Raw genomic sequence first — 19,430 nt, forward strand, 5'->3', positions numbered from 1 at the left:
ACACGACTGGATTTAGTGTGATTATATCCTCTCTCCTGCTTCATTTCTCTCTTTGGAGGAGAAAAACTGACCTCAGTGCTGCAGGTACAAGCCTTCCTGAACTTGTTTATAGTTCTCTCAAATGGAAATTAAAAGTAGTCAACATGAAGAAACGTATTTCCAGTGGATTTAATAAGATATGGTGTGACGTGACGGCTAAGTGCAGCTTATCTGTTTGTGGTCGAAATGTGGCTTAACCCTTTAATAGTTTGCTCAACCGTTTGGTAGAGCCGACTTTATCAAATCATGTTTTGTTTCTAATTCTGCCTATCACTACCATTCAGTTCAAGTTTTTAATACTCAAAATATCCAGTTGGGACTAGTATATGTTGGGGTTGGACTAGTTAGGGCTGGTTTATGCTGGTTTAGAGCAGGTTTGGGCCTGTTCCGACGTAGTTTGGACGGGTTTAGAGCAGTTTAGGACTGGTTTGGACCGGTTTAGAGCAGTTTTAGACCAGTGTAGACCTGGTTTGGACCAGTTTAGACCAGGTTTGGACTGGTTTATGCTGTTTAGAGCAGGTTTGGGCCTGTTCCCACGTAGTTTGGACCGGTTTAGAGCAGTTTAGGACTGGTTTGGACCGATTTAGAGCAGTTTTAGACCAGTGTAGACCTGGTTTGGACCAGTTTATACCAGGTTTGGACTGGTTTATGCTGGTTTAGAGCAGGTTTGGGCCTGTTCCCACGTAGTTTGGACTGGTTTAGAGCAGTTTAGGACTGGTTTGGACCGGTTTAGAGCAGTTTTATACCAGTGTAGACCTCGTTTGGACCAGTTTAGACTGGGTTTGGACTGGTTGATGCTGGTTTTGACAGGTATAGAGCTGTTTTTCAGTGGCCTAGAGGAGGTTTCGATTGGTTTCGACAAGGATCAGGTCTGGCTGGACTGGTGTGTGCTGGTTTAGATCAGGTTTGGACTGGTTTAAGGCAGGTAACTCAGAGGTCTATCAAAAAAATAAATAAACATAAACTAATGACATTGATGTTTGTCCTCCAAATGCTTAGAAAATAAGAAAAATGATGTAGGGTAACATTTAAAGGTTAAAAAGTTGTTCTTTTGAACTTTCAGTGATGTGCTGTTTGGCGTGGTCTTCACTGTGGCCATTAAGAAGAAGAAGATCTTTATTTATATAGCGCCTTTCACAGACATGGTCACAAAGCGCTTTACATGAGACAATTGTACATTCACTCCATACTCAGTGGTGGAAAGCTACGTTTGTAGCTTCAGTTTCCCCTGGGGGAGACTGTCAGAGGCCCTTTCGCGACTACACACGTCTGCGCCAACGGACCCTCTGACCACCACCATACATTTACTCACACACATCATTCATCCTGGCCTATTGTGCATGTTTTTAGTGGTAGGGGAAACCGGAGTGCCCGGAGGAAACCTACACAGACACCGGGAGCACATGCAAACTCCACACAGAAAGGCCCCGTCCTTGGTGGGAATCGAACCCGGACCTTCTAGCTGTGAAGCGAGAGCACTAACCGCTGCTCTACCATACTGCCGTTAACTAGTTGTTTTGGCCGTTGTTGTGACAGAGAAATGAAAAGGGAGGTAGCTAATGTATTTTCTGTGTGTATTCCACGCTGTCATTGGCCACTGCTTTCTGTGTGTCCACTTTTCTTTTCCTGTGCGTCCACAATCGGGCTTAAAACTGAAACATGTTTGCTTTACTGCGACTGAGGTTTTGTTCTGTCTTCCTGCCATCCACATTACGAGACACAATTCCGACTCGTCACAAATCATCCCCTGATAAACACTTATTGACACGGACTAATCAAATAGACGTGTATTAGTTTAGTCATATGGAAACATCCCTAGAGTGTAGAGTTTAACGTGCACACATTATGTAATAAGCGCCTGATCATCGTGCGTTATCTTTGTGCTCCACTTGCAGACAGTGGAGCGCAGCTGTCGGGCGCTCTCGGGTGCTCAGCTGCCGGGTGCCTCGCGGTTGTCGGTGAATGAGAGCTGACGATAATAGAGACGGTTCAGGCCGCGCTTCACGTCGGGGTGGGGGGGGATTCCTGTGGGACGTTGTTCCTCAGCAGCAGATCCTTACAGACCGGTACAGTTTGAGCCTGGACAATAATGTGGAGACGGGGGTGGCCCGGGGGGGTTTGTTGCGAGCGCTCCAGGTGCACGGCTTTCTGAAGGGGCAAGAATTTGCGTCCCGGCAGAGATAGTAAATGTTTCACACAGCTTTCTCCCCTTTACACTAAATTAATTACGTTTTTTATTATTCATTTATTCATAAACTATAAGCCTGAACACAACACTAAACACGTTCTATCACACCTATGGATTAAACAGGCTGATAACTGCAGTTTATTTCTGCAAGTTTGCCAAAGATGGAGGCACTTATGTACTCTTCGTAACAAGGGGAAAGTTAAAGTAAGCTAACCACAGGGGTGTCAGACTCGTTTGGGTTGTGGGCCGAAATTCAGCCCCTACGGCGGGTGTGGGCCTCATATATTATAAAGGACTGTGGCCAAATATATTACAACGGCTTACACTTATTTTGCTTCATCAGCCCGTGTCACACGTTCTCAGAGTGCTACATAAAGTGATTATTCATTCACTCCACGCTGGCAGTAAGTTACTATTGTAGCCACAGCCGCAGACTGACCATTTACCACGTGGCTATAATATGCTGTTTATAACCTGATCTCTTATTTAGTCAGTTCCCTCTGCTGGACATGTGTGGAATGCTTTCCTTTTTAAAAATTTAAGCTGCCCCCCAGTGGCTGGAGTGAGCATTCTGGCTACTTCTTTAAAAATCCATAACTGCTAGAGACTTCCTTTTTTTTCTTTTTTTACATACTCAGAAATTCATGCTCTACAAAGGGCCACATTAAATCATCTTGTGTTTGACGCATGTGCCATAGGATATACAGTACTAGCATAGCTGTTTGAATAAATGTTTCAGAATGAAATAGACTGGGGCAGACTGACCATTTACCGAGTGGCTATAATATGCTGTTCATCCTGATCTCTTAATATGTCAGTGCCCTCTGCTGGACATGTGTGGAATTCTTTCCCGTTTTTCCCCCTCCCTATTGGCGGGCTAAAAATCCATAACTCTGCGCAGGAACGGACTAGCCACATAAAATCATCTTGCGGGCCGCATCTGGCCCGCGGGCCTTGTGTTTGACACATGCGGCATAGGATATACTGGCATAGAAGTTATGAATGTTTTGGTATAAAAGAGAAGCAAGCTGGAGTATTGAATCTAGCCTGATAAACCACACCCACTTCTTTTCTGTGCGAAAGAAGGTAGGTCTGGCCACACATGGTAAACAAGTTGCTGATTGGCGGCTCAGGTCGAACCAATCACGACCGTCACAGAGAATTGACAAGGTCACGTCACTCGCTGCATCACTATGTTGTTAGTTCAGTTAACATTAACATTAGCCAAAACTAATCATGGATGAAGTCGTTGAGAATTTTGCCTCCGCGTGAGTTTATATTCAGTTCATATTTTGTGAATTGGACTACAGCTGTCGTCACGTCCGCTAATTGCTAATTGGTTTATTTCACTGACAATCTGTGCGCGTTAGGCCCGCCCGTTCAAACCGCTCCAATTGCTCCGTGACCAGACTAACTCCCTGCGTGGAATGGACAGGGAATAGTATGGCAGAGCCAGGCAACATTGAATCGATCATATGTTGTGTGGAGATTCAACATAGTTGTTAAAACTGTGTCCTATCTGTCCCTACCTCTAATGGAACTGTTCTGATGACGAGGTGAGAACAGTTTTTTGTCACTAGGACCCTTCAGTGGTACTGTGAGTACCTCCTACTTCAAGGATGTAGCTGTTTATTCACTGCTTTATCATTTTAAACTACTATTTAAGGCAAAACTCAATGTCGTGTGTTCAAAATAAAGCCGGAATAATCTCAAAAGCAAACCTCAGAATATTTCTTTTTAGTGTAGTGCCATAATGGACTCTGTGCATAACTTCAAATCATAACAATGCCGCCCAAGAAGTGACTTCCTGTTTCAATCCAGCGCGCCAAAATAAAAGCACACAGCTCGTCTCATTGACGCCTCTCACTCGCAACATTAACAAGAATATAATTAATTAGACACATTATAAGTGTTTTGTCTGTTAATAGTAAGGCAGAAAGAAAGTTGAACTAATGAACTGCTGAACTAATGTACCTAAGAATGCAGTATTTCAGCTTTTCCAATCTGAAATAGTGCCAAGTACCTTCTGCTAGGTCCTTAAATCTACACAGCACTGCAATCTAAATTATGCTTGCCTGCACATTTTTGCATGTTTTCAATAGTTTGCAAAAACATTGATTGACTATGACTATGAGATCGGTGCCAGAAGGCCCATACATGACTAAACCATGATTTAAACATGGCTAAATGCTTCTAAAGACGAACCCATTATAAGGACAACAAAAACAAACTATCTCTAAATAATACAAGGACTTTCTTCTCTGTTGTGAATCCCTATACATTTTTAGTCCACACTCCCATTTGCCAGTCAGTCATTTCATCTCCCTGGCAGGACCTCAGAGCATCACAGTGTACAGAAGTCACCAGTCGGACTCCCTCTCCTCCCTCTCCTCCCTCTCTCTTAAGCTGCAGTGAGGCTGAATTATTCACCACTGCTGCAGTACGTACTTCTCAGGCAGGAGTCGGCGCCGTGTGTTTCCCAAAGAAAAAAAACAAAAAAAAACAGATGCTTTGTTTCCGAAAAATGCACATCTCAGGTACCTACCGCTGGGCCCTCGCCGAAACGCTACTGTGCTACTTTCAGTTCCAGCCAGTTCTCGCTCACAGCAAACCAACAGACTGCCAGCTACGGAGTATTCAATACACCAGAGGCAAACTGTGTGGGTTATTTTTTTTTTTTTTGGAGGCTATTCAGAGCATCGCGCGTGATGGAGTGTTGGCAGCAAATCTACTACTAAAGCCGTGATGCAAAAACTGTCGATAAATCAAGTGAATTATAGAAATCTGACGGCGGCATAAGCGGCGTGATTGTCCTATTTGGCAGGAAGCGGCGTGTTGCCTGTCTGCGAGGTTGATTTTCAGCTGTGGGACGGACACAAAGCCAAGGCTGATGAGAAATGAGAGAAAAATACAGGGGTGTAAATTCAGTGGTTAGTTCGGTGGTCAGTGCCGGGTTTCTCTCTCTTGTTTGTCGCCTCTCAGTCGATGTTAGCCACTCACGACCTTTGACTCTTAGACAATCACCCCTCAAGATTTTCAAAATGTGCTCTCTCTCCGCTCCATCATCCAGCCTCAATTCACAAAGGAGATTTTTCCTCTAACTTATAGATACAGACAGCATCTCGTCATAGAAGGGGGCGTGGCCTCACTGAGGGGGAAAATAGAATCTTTTGGGCAACACAATTTTTCCCTCTTTTTAGCCATTTTCTGGTGGAATATTAACTTAATTATCACATACAAATAAAGTCAAGTGTAAATCGGGTCCATATGGATATTTTTTCACAGCAGATTGTTCGGTAGAAGTGAAAAAACAGCAGTTGTAGCTAGTGCTAGCTAACTGTTAGCATTAGCCCGATGCTAACATGTAGCATCATGTTAGCATTCTCCGTTTTTTCAATGTATTTATGGGCTGCAGAACCACTTTGATCCACTTCATGTCTTTGTATCTTTATTCAGTAGAAAACTATATTCATAATTCAGCATCTGTTAAAGTAGTTTTTGAATAATTAGAGATTTTTTCAAAATTGTTTTCCCGCTTAACTGTTTTCAAACATGACCATAAATGGGCGAGTCCAGAGATGCCGTCTGTATCTATCACAACCTTCGTCGCACCAGGACGCTTCTACACCCAAGTTTATCGAAATAGAAGCGCTCCTTCGATTCCCGGAGTGAGGTCTTTCTGTGTGCAGTTTGCATGTTCTCCCTCGGGCTGGTTTCCTCTCAGCGCTCCAGATTCCAACATTAACCAAAAACATGCGCAATAGGCAAAATCATCAGGCTATAGTTTGTCCAGTCCAAGCTCAAGATCTGGAGAAGGGCACCCTGCATCACAGTGGCCCTCTTGACAAGTTTCATTGAAGGATTGGCCTGTCTGATTAAATTTATTCTTCCTTAAAGGCCTTGTACCTGATGTTTCCACAGCTACAGGGTCGTGGGTTCGATTCCCACCAGGAGGTGTTTCCTCCAGGTACTCCGGTTTCCCCTACCAATAAAAACATGTACAATAGGCCAGGATGAATGACAGTGTGTTTCAGAGTGTGGTGTGGCTTAAAGGAACAGGCCACCATTTTTCCATCCTGAGATATGTTCTTACACGAGCTTAGACGAGTTGAAACATACCCCATGCGTGCGCTCAGTCGTGCAAAACGACCGAAGATGTTGCTAGCATTTGGCCTCTTCCAACATATTCCTATAGCTCCAAACAGGGTGAAGTTAGAAGCGACCACGTTCCTCCACGTGCACACACAAAGACCAGACAGGTACGGATCAACTCGTCTAAGCTCAGGTAAGAACATATCTCAGTATGGCCTGTTCCTTTAACATTCGGTGTCCCTAACCCAATAAACTATAAACTATGCACACAAATTGCCAGTGCATATATTTTCAGTGACAAGTTCTAAATAATTGATCCATAAAAAGATGAAAGGTTTGAATTTATGTTTTCATTTTTCTGATATACTAGAAAGGGGATTTTGAATATCTTGTTGTTGTCTTCTTTCTGAATAAGGTATTTAGAAATGAAAACAATCTGTAAAAATTCAAATTTTGCCTTGTTTCTTTTGCCTTTCAGAGCTCAGTTAATCATGCTCGGAATTACACATCAAAAACCTTCAAAAAAATATTGTTAAATAAGACTGGAACGTTAGCTACAAGATGTTGTGCAGAGCGCCTGTATATTTCTCTCGCCTTTATCCGCAGCGAAGGAAAGGAAACGACCATATTTGGATTACAGCGTCATCTCGGTCGCCTTTTGTGCTACACGTAGATGCTAAACAGGCCACTATTTGTGAATGAATGTGTGTGAAAGACCAAGGAGCGCCGCCATGATATAGTCATTTTTTTCCTTATTTAACATTATCTGCTTTTCCACTGCACTTAAGGACGAGCCTGTTGTTTTTGAACGGGATGACTAAGACCAAATTACAGCTGACCACTTGTGTTACGTTGAAGGGAAAATGAGCGCTTGACTCATGACGGACTTGACGGCCCGGGAACAACATGCGATCGTGTTTAACCGAGTCGACGCGCGGCCTCACCGCGACGGGAAGGTCAGCGGCGAGCAACCGTTACTCAGTGTTACTCAGTGTGCCACGGCTCATTTGGACAAAGTGCCTGTGATTGAAGTGGGCGACTCCGTGTGCGCAGCTACCGTTTTATTGACCTTTCTCGTCTTGGCGCGGGGAGAGAGGCAGTTTCGGGGCATTTCTTAGGTAATGGGCTGAATTTACGTGACAGGGCAAAGGTCTGAGGAGAGTCCAGAAACAACATGGAGGGCAGGACGGAATTGTACGGTAGAAAGTGAATGGCTTCTCCTGTTTACCGTGACATTTTTGTTTGATAGCGGTACTTTAAAGGGGTTGGATGCAAGTGCGCCATTTTATTGTCACTACTGCCACCTCAGGCCATATGTGAAACTGCACCTTCTATATTAAGCTCGTGCATGACGGCAATTCGGACCCGAAGTGACACCTTTTTGAGCGACAGTGCAGGATTTTAGAGGCAGTTGTGGTGAACAGGTCTGGGCTCATTCTACACATTAGGACATGGCTGGAATATGTAGGTGGAGGAAAATACATAAATTTAACATTTTTAAATTCCCTATAGTCCCTTTAACAATACTCGGATTTCAATACCGATACCTGTACGATACTTTTTTTGATACCTATACTAAATTATTTCCTTCCATTTCCTTTCTTTTGCAATTGTATCATTTATTTGAAGTGAAACAACCAAGACACTTCTTTTAACTACAAAAGGGCAGGAAAAAACACTTTCCAAGTGTACTTTTTTCTCCCACCCAAAATTTACCCCACTCGTCTTTCCCAATTTAAACAAAAAAAAAAAAAATCCTTTTCAACTTGTGTTTACATTTTTTTATTTAAGATTTTGCTGACTAACAGCATCAACACAAGATTCTATATTCATATTCTATCCATCCATCCATCCATCCACCCATCCATCCATCCATCCATCCATCCATCTTCTTCCCCTCTTTCCGGGGCCGGGTCGCGGGGGCAGCAGTCTCAGCAGAGATGCCCAGACTCACCGATCTACGCACACCTCCTCCAGCTGTTCTGGGGGGACCCCGAGGCGACACCAGGCCAGCTCGGAGACATAGTCCCACCAGCGTGTCCTGGGCCTTCCACGACGCCTCTTCCCACTAGGACATGCCTGGAACACCTCTATATTATTATTTTTTATCATTCTACTTTTTTTAAATTCATTTATGTAATATTGTTTGTTAATCTGTCTGGCCTTAAATGAAATAAAATGACTGATCTAAAAAAAAGATTCTATATTCCTTTTCGGTACCTGCTTTCGATACTTTTATTTTTTTTTGATCTTCCAACCTCAAACTTGATTTGATACCATTTGTATCGTTTAACCATCCAGCCCTAACTTCTCCATCAGCACAAAGTAAGTAAGTAATAATAAGGCTCTCTAAAGCTCTTTCCAATGCAAAAACCCCCCAGAACTCGCTACACATTCGGTTCCGGAGATATCGGCCTTTTACCGGCATTAGATCGTCCGATAGCCGATATTGTAAAATACCCAAATATCGGCCCGATATATTGGTCGACCTCTACTCTCAGATGATAGAAGTAAATCCTCTTATAACTGTGCTTCGATGCTGTTCCCTGATGCAGAATGATAATTACTATATGACAGATAAACAATACATGTTTTTTTTCACTCAAACTTGGCTGTAAATACTGTTTAAAGTGACGTTAGCCCGCAGTTAGCTTTGCCCGTTAGCATGTTAGCTTCTTCTTCGTGATTACATTAGTGTGTATTGCTTTCTCCGCACCGGGGGCAGTCAACATGGTTTTCTGGCCAGAGACACCAGGGGGAGATGAAAGACCCTCCAATCATCCCGTAAACACTTGTATTACCCCCACAGGGACTACGGAAAGGATTTATTAAGGTAAATAAGTTACTTAGTACTGCTTTAATTTTTTTAGCCTGAAGAGGTTGTATTACATTGAACTTCATGTTTATAGTGGGATATTTTAAGATTAAGTACTTTTCAAATAAAGATTTACTGTAATTATTAAGATTTAGTCTTAGTTTTCTTGGCATTTAAATGTTTTCAATAATATCATAGTGAGATTTTTGAGGCTCAATAATGTCAAACTTCGGATTCCGTTGTTGTGACAGGCCCGACCTTCATTGGAAACATATCCTGAGTTGCGTCAAGTTTAATTTCCGCACGTTTGAGTTCACCATGTCCAAACTTTAAAGGCTGTGTTAGAATAAAACAGTGTAAATCTGAGTCTGAAGGAAGATCTCAGTGATTTAGTGGCAAAAGAGGAAGAAAAAAGGCTAAAAAGCTAGCATTAGCATATGTAGCATTAAGCTAACATTAGCATTATGCATGGAGGCGTGGCCTAGCCTAAGCCTGACATTATGACATCATCACATTCTGACATGAATGCAACCTATTGCCGTGGCAACAGAACATACTTATATGACGCATGTGATGTCACCTCATTTGAATATTCCGCTCCTTGAGTCCCACATCACATTCCTATCATGAGACAGATCACTTTCGACATAAACGCTGAGCTGAGCACACACTGTTGGCTAGTTCACCACTGTTTTGAGAATTAACACACACTTTCACGTTACAGCGTGTGAAATTCTCCACAGAGAGATTAATATTGTCTTCTATCGCTAAAAGTAAGACAAGCAGAATGAACACCAAACAGACTTCTCAGATCCAGTCTGCAAAGGTGGAAAAAACGCCAAGTAAGATTAGACGGATGCAACGCAGAGGTCAGGAGCGCAAGGAGCAGGAGAGCCAGGTTCAGGCCCTGCTGAAATCCGATCAACAGAGCTCTGAACCGTTGATGGAGCCTGTTCAAAAGATCCAAACTGCAGAAAATGGTCCTTCAGTGGTCCAGGAATCTGCCCCTGACATTAAGTCTAATGTTATGGATTCGGGTGAAAGCCAAGCTTCCCGGGAGGAACTTCTCCGACAAATAGAGGCTCTTGTAGCACAGGTGAAGGAGCAGAAGGCAGAGCTCATCACCAAAGACTATGAGATAAAGAAACACAAAAGTGTAAATTCCAGCGTGGCAGCGATGCAAACAGCCAAGAAGGAATGGCAGAAAGAAATCGACGCCTCCAACACAAAGATTAAAACCCTGGAAGACGATAAAAATGGGCTAGAATTAAAGATGAATAAACTAAAAACCGAACTTCATGATGAGAAGAAGTACAACACAAATGCTTGGAGAAAGATTTCCAGTCTTGAAGGTGAGATAAATAAGCTTTACAAAGAAGTGAAACACCTTACATCTGCCCTTACTGAAAAGGATAAGGCACTACAAGAGGCTGAGAGCACAGTTAAAGCTCTGGAAGATGAGGCCCAGGATGGATTCACTCTGCTCCAAGGGGAGAAAGATGGATGGGAGTCAGAAATGGAGGAACTACGATCACAGCTCCATGAACAAACTTTGGCAACACAAGAGGCTGTGAATGAAGTTACAAGTATCGAGGAGGAATGGTCAGAAGTAGAATCAATGCTCCGTTATGAGGATACAGTGGTGGAAGAGATGGAATTTCTGCGAGCAGACAGAATTCACCTCATGTGGAAGATGGGCAAGGCAAAAGTATCCCTTCAATTAGCAAATACATCACTGGAAGAGGCACAGAGGGAAGCTGACAGTCAAGAGGAGCAAATGGCAAAATTGCAAGAAGAAAACGGTTTCTTATGCTTGCGGGTGAAGAGGCTAGAGTCCACCATAAAAGAAACGATCAGAGCCCTGCTAGATGAAGAGAGCAAGGTTCAAAATATGGATGCAGAGATGGCTGCATTGCGGGCAGAGAGAAATGACATGTCCTTGGAGGTGGGCAACCTAACATCAGTCCTCCTCGAAAAGAATACGGCACTGGAAGAGGCCCAAAGGAAAGTTGAAATTCAAGAAGAGGAGAAAGCTACATTGCAAGCTGAATGCAATGGCCTCTGCTTGCGAGTGGGAAGTCTAGATGCAGCCCTCCTTGAAAAGAACACAATACTAGCAGAGACCGAGAGCAAACTAAAAGATTTGGTGTCGAAGATGGCTGGCTTGGAGGGGGACAGAAATGCCTTGTCCTTGCAGGTAGGACACCTACAATCAGAAGTCCATGAAAAGAATACAGCTATGGCAGAAACTCAGAGCAAAGTTCAGAATCTGGAGGCAGAGATGTCTGGATTGCGGGCTGAAAGAGATGAAATGTCTTTGCAGATGGGCTCCCTAAAATCAGTCCTACTTGGAAAGGATGCGACACTGGCAGAGATCGAGAACAAAATGAAAGATTTGGTGTCGAAGATGGCTGGATTGGAAGGAGACAGAGATGCCTTGTCCTTGCAGGTAGGACACCTACAATCAGAAGTCCGGGAAAAGAATAAGACACTGGGACAGGCCCAGCGCAAAGTTAAATCTCAAGAAGACGAGAAGGTTAAATTGCATGAGCAAATCTATAGCCAAAGCTTGCGGATCAGCCACACAGAAAGCAAACTCTTTGAAAAGACGAAAGCCCTAGAAGAGGAACAGAGCAAAGTCAAAACTCTGAAGGAGAACGTGGCTGAATTGAAGGCAGAAAGAAATGTGTTGACCTTGAAGTTGGGCCATGCTGAATCAGCCCTCCTTGCAAAGAACAAAGCACTGGCAGAGGAACGCAGCAAAGCAAAGACCCTGGAGAAAGAGAAAGCTGGATTACTGGCAGAAAGAAATGGCTTGTCCGTGCAGGTGGACAACCTAGAATCGGCCCTCGTTGCAAAGAACGCCGCAGTAAAGACTCTGGAGAAGGAGAAATGTGATCTACAGTCCTCAGAGAAACAGCTAAAAGCAACTTTACACAAACAGCAAAAAGACACGAAAGATGCCTGCTTCAAAGTAACTGAGCTGGAGCGGGAGTTAAAAAAGCAAAAGGCCATAGCACAGGCCTTCGAGCAGAATTTAAAAACAACGCAGGACACGTTTAAGGCCATCACCGAGCAGTGCCGCGCCAAATTCTCTGCTGTCCTTGCAGAGAAAGGCAACATGGAGATGAAAGTGCAGGACCTACGCCAAGAAATGGAGCATCTAAACTTCGTCCACAACGTAGAGCTGAGCTTGTTACAAAGCTCAGAGGGAGAGAAGAGGGTCGCGCTTCAGCGGACGATACAAGAGCTTTCCGACGCTCTCAAGACTTCCCAGGAGAACAACACTGATCTGCTCACGCACCAACACGAGCTTCAGGAAACCATCAAGATCAAAGAGGAGCAGATTCAGGAGATTGCGAATCGACGCAAACAGAAAAACAGATGGTTTCGTTAAGGATTTCGGACATCAGTAGAGCTAGAAGCTAACGCCACATGGCTGCCAAGTTAATCTGCACATTTTAAATAATAATTAGCCAACCCTAAACCTAAAAGATTAAAACGACCCCCCCAGACACACACACACTCACACACACACAAACAAATAACAAAATGCACAACATGTCTGTGTAAGCTCTCAGTCGTACAGGAGTTATCCATCTTCAATGAAGGTATTCAAGTCGTCTTCTGTACTCAGTGGTTGAAGTCTCGAGACTTCAACCACTGAGTACAGAAGACGACTTGAATACCTTCATTAAAAATGCACAACAGTCACTCTTAGCAACACGGCACCTTTTACTAAAACTACTTTACACACTTAGACATTTCTTTACCTGCTTTGTGTTTCAACATCTAACACCAAGCCTTCCTCGAGGTGACAAAGCTCTTGGTGATGTGGTGATGAGGCAGAGGTCAGGCGAGTGGACATACAGGTCTGCTCGACTGACCACAGCATTCTGTAAAACACCATGTCAACAGGAGCGGCGAAACCTCTGAGCGTGGCGGACCGTTAGCAGGTAAAGAAATGTCTCATTTCTTTCAACAAACATGACTCATGACTTTAACTTAAATTATTCCCCTGTAGATTAGGTTTTGGGCGGCACGGTGGCACAGCGGTTAGCGCTCACGCCTCACAGCAAGAAGGTCCTGGGTTCGATTCCCACCTTAATGGGGCCTTTCTGTGTGGAGTTTGCATGTTCTCCTCGTGTCTGCGTAGGTTTTCTCCGGGTACTCTGGTTTCCCCTACCACTAAAAACATGTACAATAGATTGGACTCCCCTGAAAAAGAGATTCTTAATCTCAGTGGGACTCTCCGGGTTAAAGGTCAATAAAAAAATAAAAACAATAGATAATAGCACTGATATCACCATTAATTTGAATAAATATTTTAACTCCCATTGCAGATTTGTGTCGTGGTAATGTTAGCAAACAGCCAACAGCGCGTCTACTGGTGTCTCTTCCGATAATCCTTTAATATCGTCAGCCCATGTGTAGTAAGATGAGGAAGTTCAGATGTTTCTCCTGTGGCAGTCAAAGCCATGCTACTAACAATTTTTAAATAAAAATGATAAAATACATAAAATTAATTTAATTCTGTGTGTTTTTATTTGATATTTTTCAGGTGGCGTTGCCTCCCTGCCGGCACCTTCACCCTCATCATTTACGGAAACCCACGACGGACGACGTGCAGCAGAAACAAACGTGCTTGTTCGAGGGCGTTATTTTATTTACTGCGGCACCAATAAAATAAATAAAATTGCAAAATCCAAAATAATATATTGTATGTTTTCTTTTTCATTGCAAGATAAAGTGCATTTTACAAAGGTCCAAAGGAGACATTACACATAGGTAACACAACACACAGATGTAGGACATGGAACAATAGAACAGTATGTTAAACGGGAATAAAGTAAATATTTGTGATAAAAGAAATGGAGAGAAAAAAAAAAACTTCTACAAGTACCATCACTACCAGTAGGTAGAATAGGTTTTCCAGTTTGCATGTGAGATGCCTATCAGCGCTCCCGAGTCTCGTACCTGTACCTGGCCGTGTACCTGAGCAGCTGACACGGGTAAACCCCTCTCCTGACTGTGGGAGCCAAGCGTCTGCACGCTGCTGTAGTACCTGCGGGTTTTCTATCAAAGCTCTTCTTTGAGAGAGAGATGCCAAATATCCTTGATCAATAAATCCACTTCGTTTGGCCTGGTCCGATTCATTTCACAAGAGAACATTTATCTTAGTTCAGCTTGCACTCCCGATTGGCTGATAGATCGGCTCATGAGATTTTATAGTAGCAGTGTTCTTTCAGTCATGCCAGCCATCACTCATGTGGGTGGTCTTAAAATAGAAGTATAGCTTTACATGTAAAGCTGCTCGCACTTTTTAATTACGCTACAGACGCTACAGCTAAACCTCCACAATTTCCTTCCTTCCTTCCTTCCTTCCTTCCTTCCTTCCTTCCTTCCTTCCTTCCTTCCTTCCTTCCTTCCTTCCTTCCTTCCTTCCTTCCTTCCTTCCTTCCTTCCTTCCTCCCTCCCTCCCATAAGACATAAGACATAATTTCAAATTGTAAAACATAAAATATCAATGCTGAGTAATGTTTTAAGGTCTTTTTTGCATGATATGTACACTTTTAATCTTATCTCATCTTGTTAACATTAAAATGGCTAACAAGCCCTGACTGACAATCGTCAGAAAGCTCTACCAGGGTTTGTTTTGCACTTACAAATGGAGACTTGTGATTTCTAAATATATACATGTCACTAGAGAGGTGGTTTAACTTGTTCTACATACTTAAGAAACATCAATCTACACCAAATATCAAAGTTAAGGCACAGAACTGGTTTCCCAAGTCTTAAAAATGCATTATATTGGCCCATTAACTTGCGTATGATCATTTGTGCAGTGAGGATCATAATGCACCACCAAAGCACAAACACTAACCAGTCTTATCTCTGCAGCACATTAGCGACAGATAGCACTAGCAGCTGTGCCTGTAATTATTCCACCTGCACAGCCACATGTGCTAGTGTTAGCCTAAACCAAACCAAGCTTTTACTACTTTTCCTGCTTTATTTATCCTGGCCTAATGTGATCCTGATGAAAGAACTCAGCCGCTCATTTTAGACTTTTCTCATTCAGACCAATAATACCAAGGCAAAGGTGACAAACATAGTTACAAAAGCCTGATCAAAGCATGATTTAGTCCCTTTTTTATGCTTTCAGCTCTGCACTTGATGATGAGGTGTGTTTCTGTGGCACTCACCGGTGTAGGTGACGATGCGCACGGTGGAGTCTCCCTCTCCGAAGCGGGTGATGGGCGTGAGGCGGACCTCGTAGGACTCTGGTTTGATCAGCTCCGTCAGGTTGTGCGTCATGAGCTCGCCTTTGTTTATGGGCCCATCCACCGGGATCTCCTGCTCCCACCAGCGCTGAAGGCCCATCTGCGCACAGGGAGGAGATGTTCACCTCATATCCGGGGACGCGAGGCTATGTTTATTTACAATGACGGTCCATTACCGTAGATGAGATCAAATATACATATTTCATACACAGAAATTAATTGCTTCAAAAACAATAATAATAGCTTTCTGTGTTGCGCTTTCAAGCCAAGTTCCTCATAGTGCCACACTGTAGTCATTCATTCATTCGTACTCGGTGGTGGTAAGCAGCTATTGTAGCCACAGCTGCCCTTGGGGTAAACTGACAGAAGCGACGTGACCAGTCTCAAACCACCACCAACCACTCACTCACTACATTCATTCTGGCCTATTGTACATGTTTTTACGCAGGTATGAGGAGAACATGCAAACTCCACACAAAGGCCCCATCCAGGTGGAATCGAACCCAGGACCATCTAGCCGTGAAGCACAAGCGCTAACTGCTGTGTAGCTAAAAACACTGCCTGACCAAGAAAAAAAAAAGTCACAGGCTCTAATATTGTGTTAGTGCCTTTAGCTTTGACAGCACCATGCACCATGGGGCGACAGATGGTAGAGCGGGTCGTCTCATGATCAGAAGGTCGGGGTTAAAATCCCACCTGAAAGTGTCCTTGGCCAAGACACTTCACCCACATTGCCCCCAGTGTCTGCGTGCATTGGTGTATGAATAAGAGTATGAATGGGTGAGTGGATCCTTGCTGTAAAGCGCTTTGAGTGCCTAATGTAGGTGGAAAAGTACTATATAAGTTGAGACCATTTACCATTTGCTGTGCCATTGTTTCAATAAGCTTCTGCAGTGTCAAAAGATCCAGTGCATGAATCTTTCAACAAGATATTGACGATGGGAGAGTGTCACCACTGTGCAAAGCCTTCTCCAGCACATCCCAAAGATTCTCAATGGGGTAAAGAGCTAGACTATGTGGCAGTCTCATGCTCCCTGAACCACGCTGTCACAATGGGAGCACGATGAATCCTGGCTTTGTCATCTTGGAAAAGATGACAAAGCCTGGAATAACCTGGTCATTCAGGATGTTCACGTAATCAGCACATTTCATTCTTTGGCCACATAGTGTTGCCAAATCTAGACCTGATCAACTGCAGCAACCCCAGATCAGAACAGTTCATTAAATCCACATGGTCAGGCGGTGGAACATAGATCTGTGCCTTTATAGGTTCAGCTTTGAGTTTTTCTACATTGTTCAGCAAAGAACAAGAAGTCCTTTTCAAATTGATTCCTCAAATATATACTTTTCCCCTTCACACTGCGTCTGCGTTGCCTCATATTTGCAGGAACATAAACCAGCCAAAATTGAGCCCCACGCGGTTTGAAAACACTTTAAAAGCTTCTCCCTCTTTCCCCATGTCAGAATCTCCTTATTAATAGACTACAACACAAGTAATAATTATTTAATGAAGCCTTCCATGTTCGCGTTAGCGCTAGCACTGTTAGCGCAATATCAAACGCATCAAATCACATCAAATGCAGCCAATAAACAAACCCATGAAGACGTTTCCGCGCCAACGATCAAAGAAACTCGCCTCTTCTGACGTTCTGAGGAGTACTGAGCGTACACAGCGAATCTGCATTCCCTTTATCGTTACTATAGGATCTTTCTTCTAATCGCCCAATTAACCCCCGTCTATAGGCGTTTCCCGTGATCTGCCAACGTGCAACTGCATTTCTGCCTTTCCGAGACGTCGGCAGGCAGCTTCTCATTAGCCGTATTCAAAGCAATTGCAGCATCTGAACTCAAGCAAATTATAAGCAAGCTGTTACATATGGCTTTATAATTGCACTCTCAGGCGCAGTGAAATTTATCAGGCTTGCAGTGTAGCTATGCCTTCTCATGATACTGGTCCTTTCAATGAAAATCAGGGCGGTATAGGTAGAGCTTTGTGCTGGCGTTTTAACCCGAGACCCAACACAACCGACTCCTCCAGCATTGATTCATGGAGATACGAACAGGATTATGAAATTATGAAATATACAAAATCACATCCAGATCATTTTTAAGGACACAGCAAGTACAATCTATCAGTGTCAGTGCTAATTTCGACTAAAGTATGAGTAAATATCAATGAAAAGAAGAGACTAAAATAATCTAAACTTCTGATGACGGTTTGAGACTAATTTGGGTTAGGGAGACACAGAGCTACCACTGTATCTCTCATTACTAAGAGATACAGTGGTAACTCTTAGTAATGAAAGTCATACTTCTATTGTACTTTGGTACTTTAAATGATCATTTCTAGTAGTTTCAGTGATACATCTATGGTACTTATAGGTAATTCAAGAATACTACAGCAGCAATTCATAGGTGGTACATGTGGTACTTCTACATACAGATGTAATTTCTAGGATTGTGTGACTATAAAACAACATAAAACAGTATTAGGGAAAACAAAAAGTACAACGTTCATTACTAAGAGTTACCACTGTATCTAGAAGTACATACCTTGTACTTCTCACAATAGTATCCTTTAAGTACCACAATAAGTACCTAGAATCACTACTGTAAGTACCACCATAAGTACCATTGTAAGTACCACTGTAAGTACCACCGTAAGAACCACAATAAGTACCTAGAATTACCAGTGTAAATGCCACCATAAGTACCACTGTAATTACCAAGGACTTACCGGCCCGTAATGTAAAGTGTAAAACCATTATATTTTGTATGTTCTTGTCTTGTTTTTTACCTCATGGGACTGCAGATGGAAACTAGTCTTGAGTCTACAGCACTAGTTGTCTGTTCATTAATATGCACTGTCCCATTCAAATAAATTAATACATGAAATGAAATGAACGAGTTTTAATTTTACATAGCCGTTTGTTTCAACATTTCATGATGATTCTTAACGATCGGTCCCCGTAACATTTGAAAGGATGTCCTCGTGCAGCTCAGGAACATGTTTCGCTGTTTGCAATTGAATTAAAAAAACAGAGATATAATCCATTTTTAATTTCTCGGTTATGGAAAGCGCATTCCAACTATTTTCTGATGTTTTTTGAGCAAAACTAATTTAACTACAGACAAGTGTGTTTCCGCGTAAATGTAATGAGGCTTCATAAACCGACTGTAGCTCAGTTTAAACAGTGGATATTTGACTAAAACAAAACGTGTTTTATGATGACAATCCATTCTCTAAGCCCAAAGTACCACATCAGAGTAAAGTATTTGTGAAAGATCGCAAAAATTAGAAAAAAGATATCCACAGGGGTTAAGTGGAGACTTGGCCAACACGCCCACTGGTCAGAAAACTCCTCGACGTTGCCATTTTCAGTCGTCAGTTTATTGTGAGCAGCTAATCGCGGCCCGTAGTTTGGTTTCAGCTGTGACAGCTCGTGTTCCCACATAGATTACGCCGCTAAAGCTCATAAAAAGTGGATTAGAGCCAACGGTCTACATGCAAACAAACAGAGGAAATCCCTCCTATACCTCACACAAAGGCTCGTGGGGAATAAGGTGGATATAACTCTGAATCAATCATCATTCCTTTTGATTTAAGTGATTAGATTTAACTCTGTGATGTTCATGAAAATTAAACTCAAAGCTGTGGTCAGAATATTTACTTTTCCTTGGTGCCTATAGATTGGTGAGTCTGACATGCTTTCAATTCACTAATTCAGGTAACAGCATGTGACATTTTGTATGTATATATCGATGGCAATAACTATAAATCCTTGTGCATACTTTCCTTCTACTGAGTTGAATACATTTAGTGGAGAACCCTGTATTTATGAAGCCTATAGGGCCGACCGTAAGACCTCCTTATACATTCTGTCTTTGCGCCTGACCTTGAAAACACAACAACATATTTTGTGCATGGTTTTGCCCTGACATAAAAATCTTATTCGATAGCGCTCTGTTGATATGCAGGAAAACAAATCACGGTTTTGTAGCAACTACACAA

General features: G+C 42.8%; 1 protein-coding gene and 1 long non-coding RNA gene across 5 annotated transcripts in view; one reads left to right on the top strand and one right to left on the bottom strand.

Annotated features, from left to right (window-relative positions):
• Positions 1-19,430, top strand: part of LOC306975364 — a 712,990-nt gene that overhangs the window by 149,490 nt on the left and 544,070 nt on the right. The gene's annotated exons all lie outside the window — the stretch shown is intronic.
• LOC306975210 (MAM domain-containing glycosylphosphatidylinositol anchor protein 2) overlaps positions 1-19,430 on the bottom strand; it is a 489,592-nt gene that overhangs the window by 67,102 nt on the left and 403,060 nt on the right. For all 4 annotated transcript variants that reach the window (XM_079572669.1, XM_079572670.1, XM_079572668.1 and 1 more), the window contains exon 12: positions 15,341-15,518. In XM_079572669.1, the coding sequence (XP_079428795.1) occupies positions 15,341-15,518 (178 nt within the window). The remainder of the gene's footprint in view (positions 1-15,340; positions 15,519-19,430) is intronic.

This window comes from Gobius niger, assembly GCF_951799975.1.
Source record: "Gobius niger genome assembly, chromosome: 15".
Taxonomy (NCBI): Eukaryota; Metazoa; Chordata; class Actinopteri; order Gobiiformes; family Gobiidae; genus Gobius; species Gobius niger.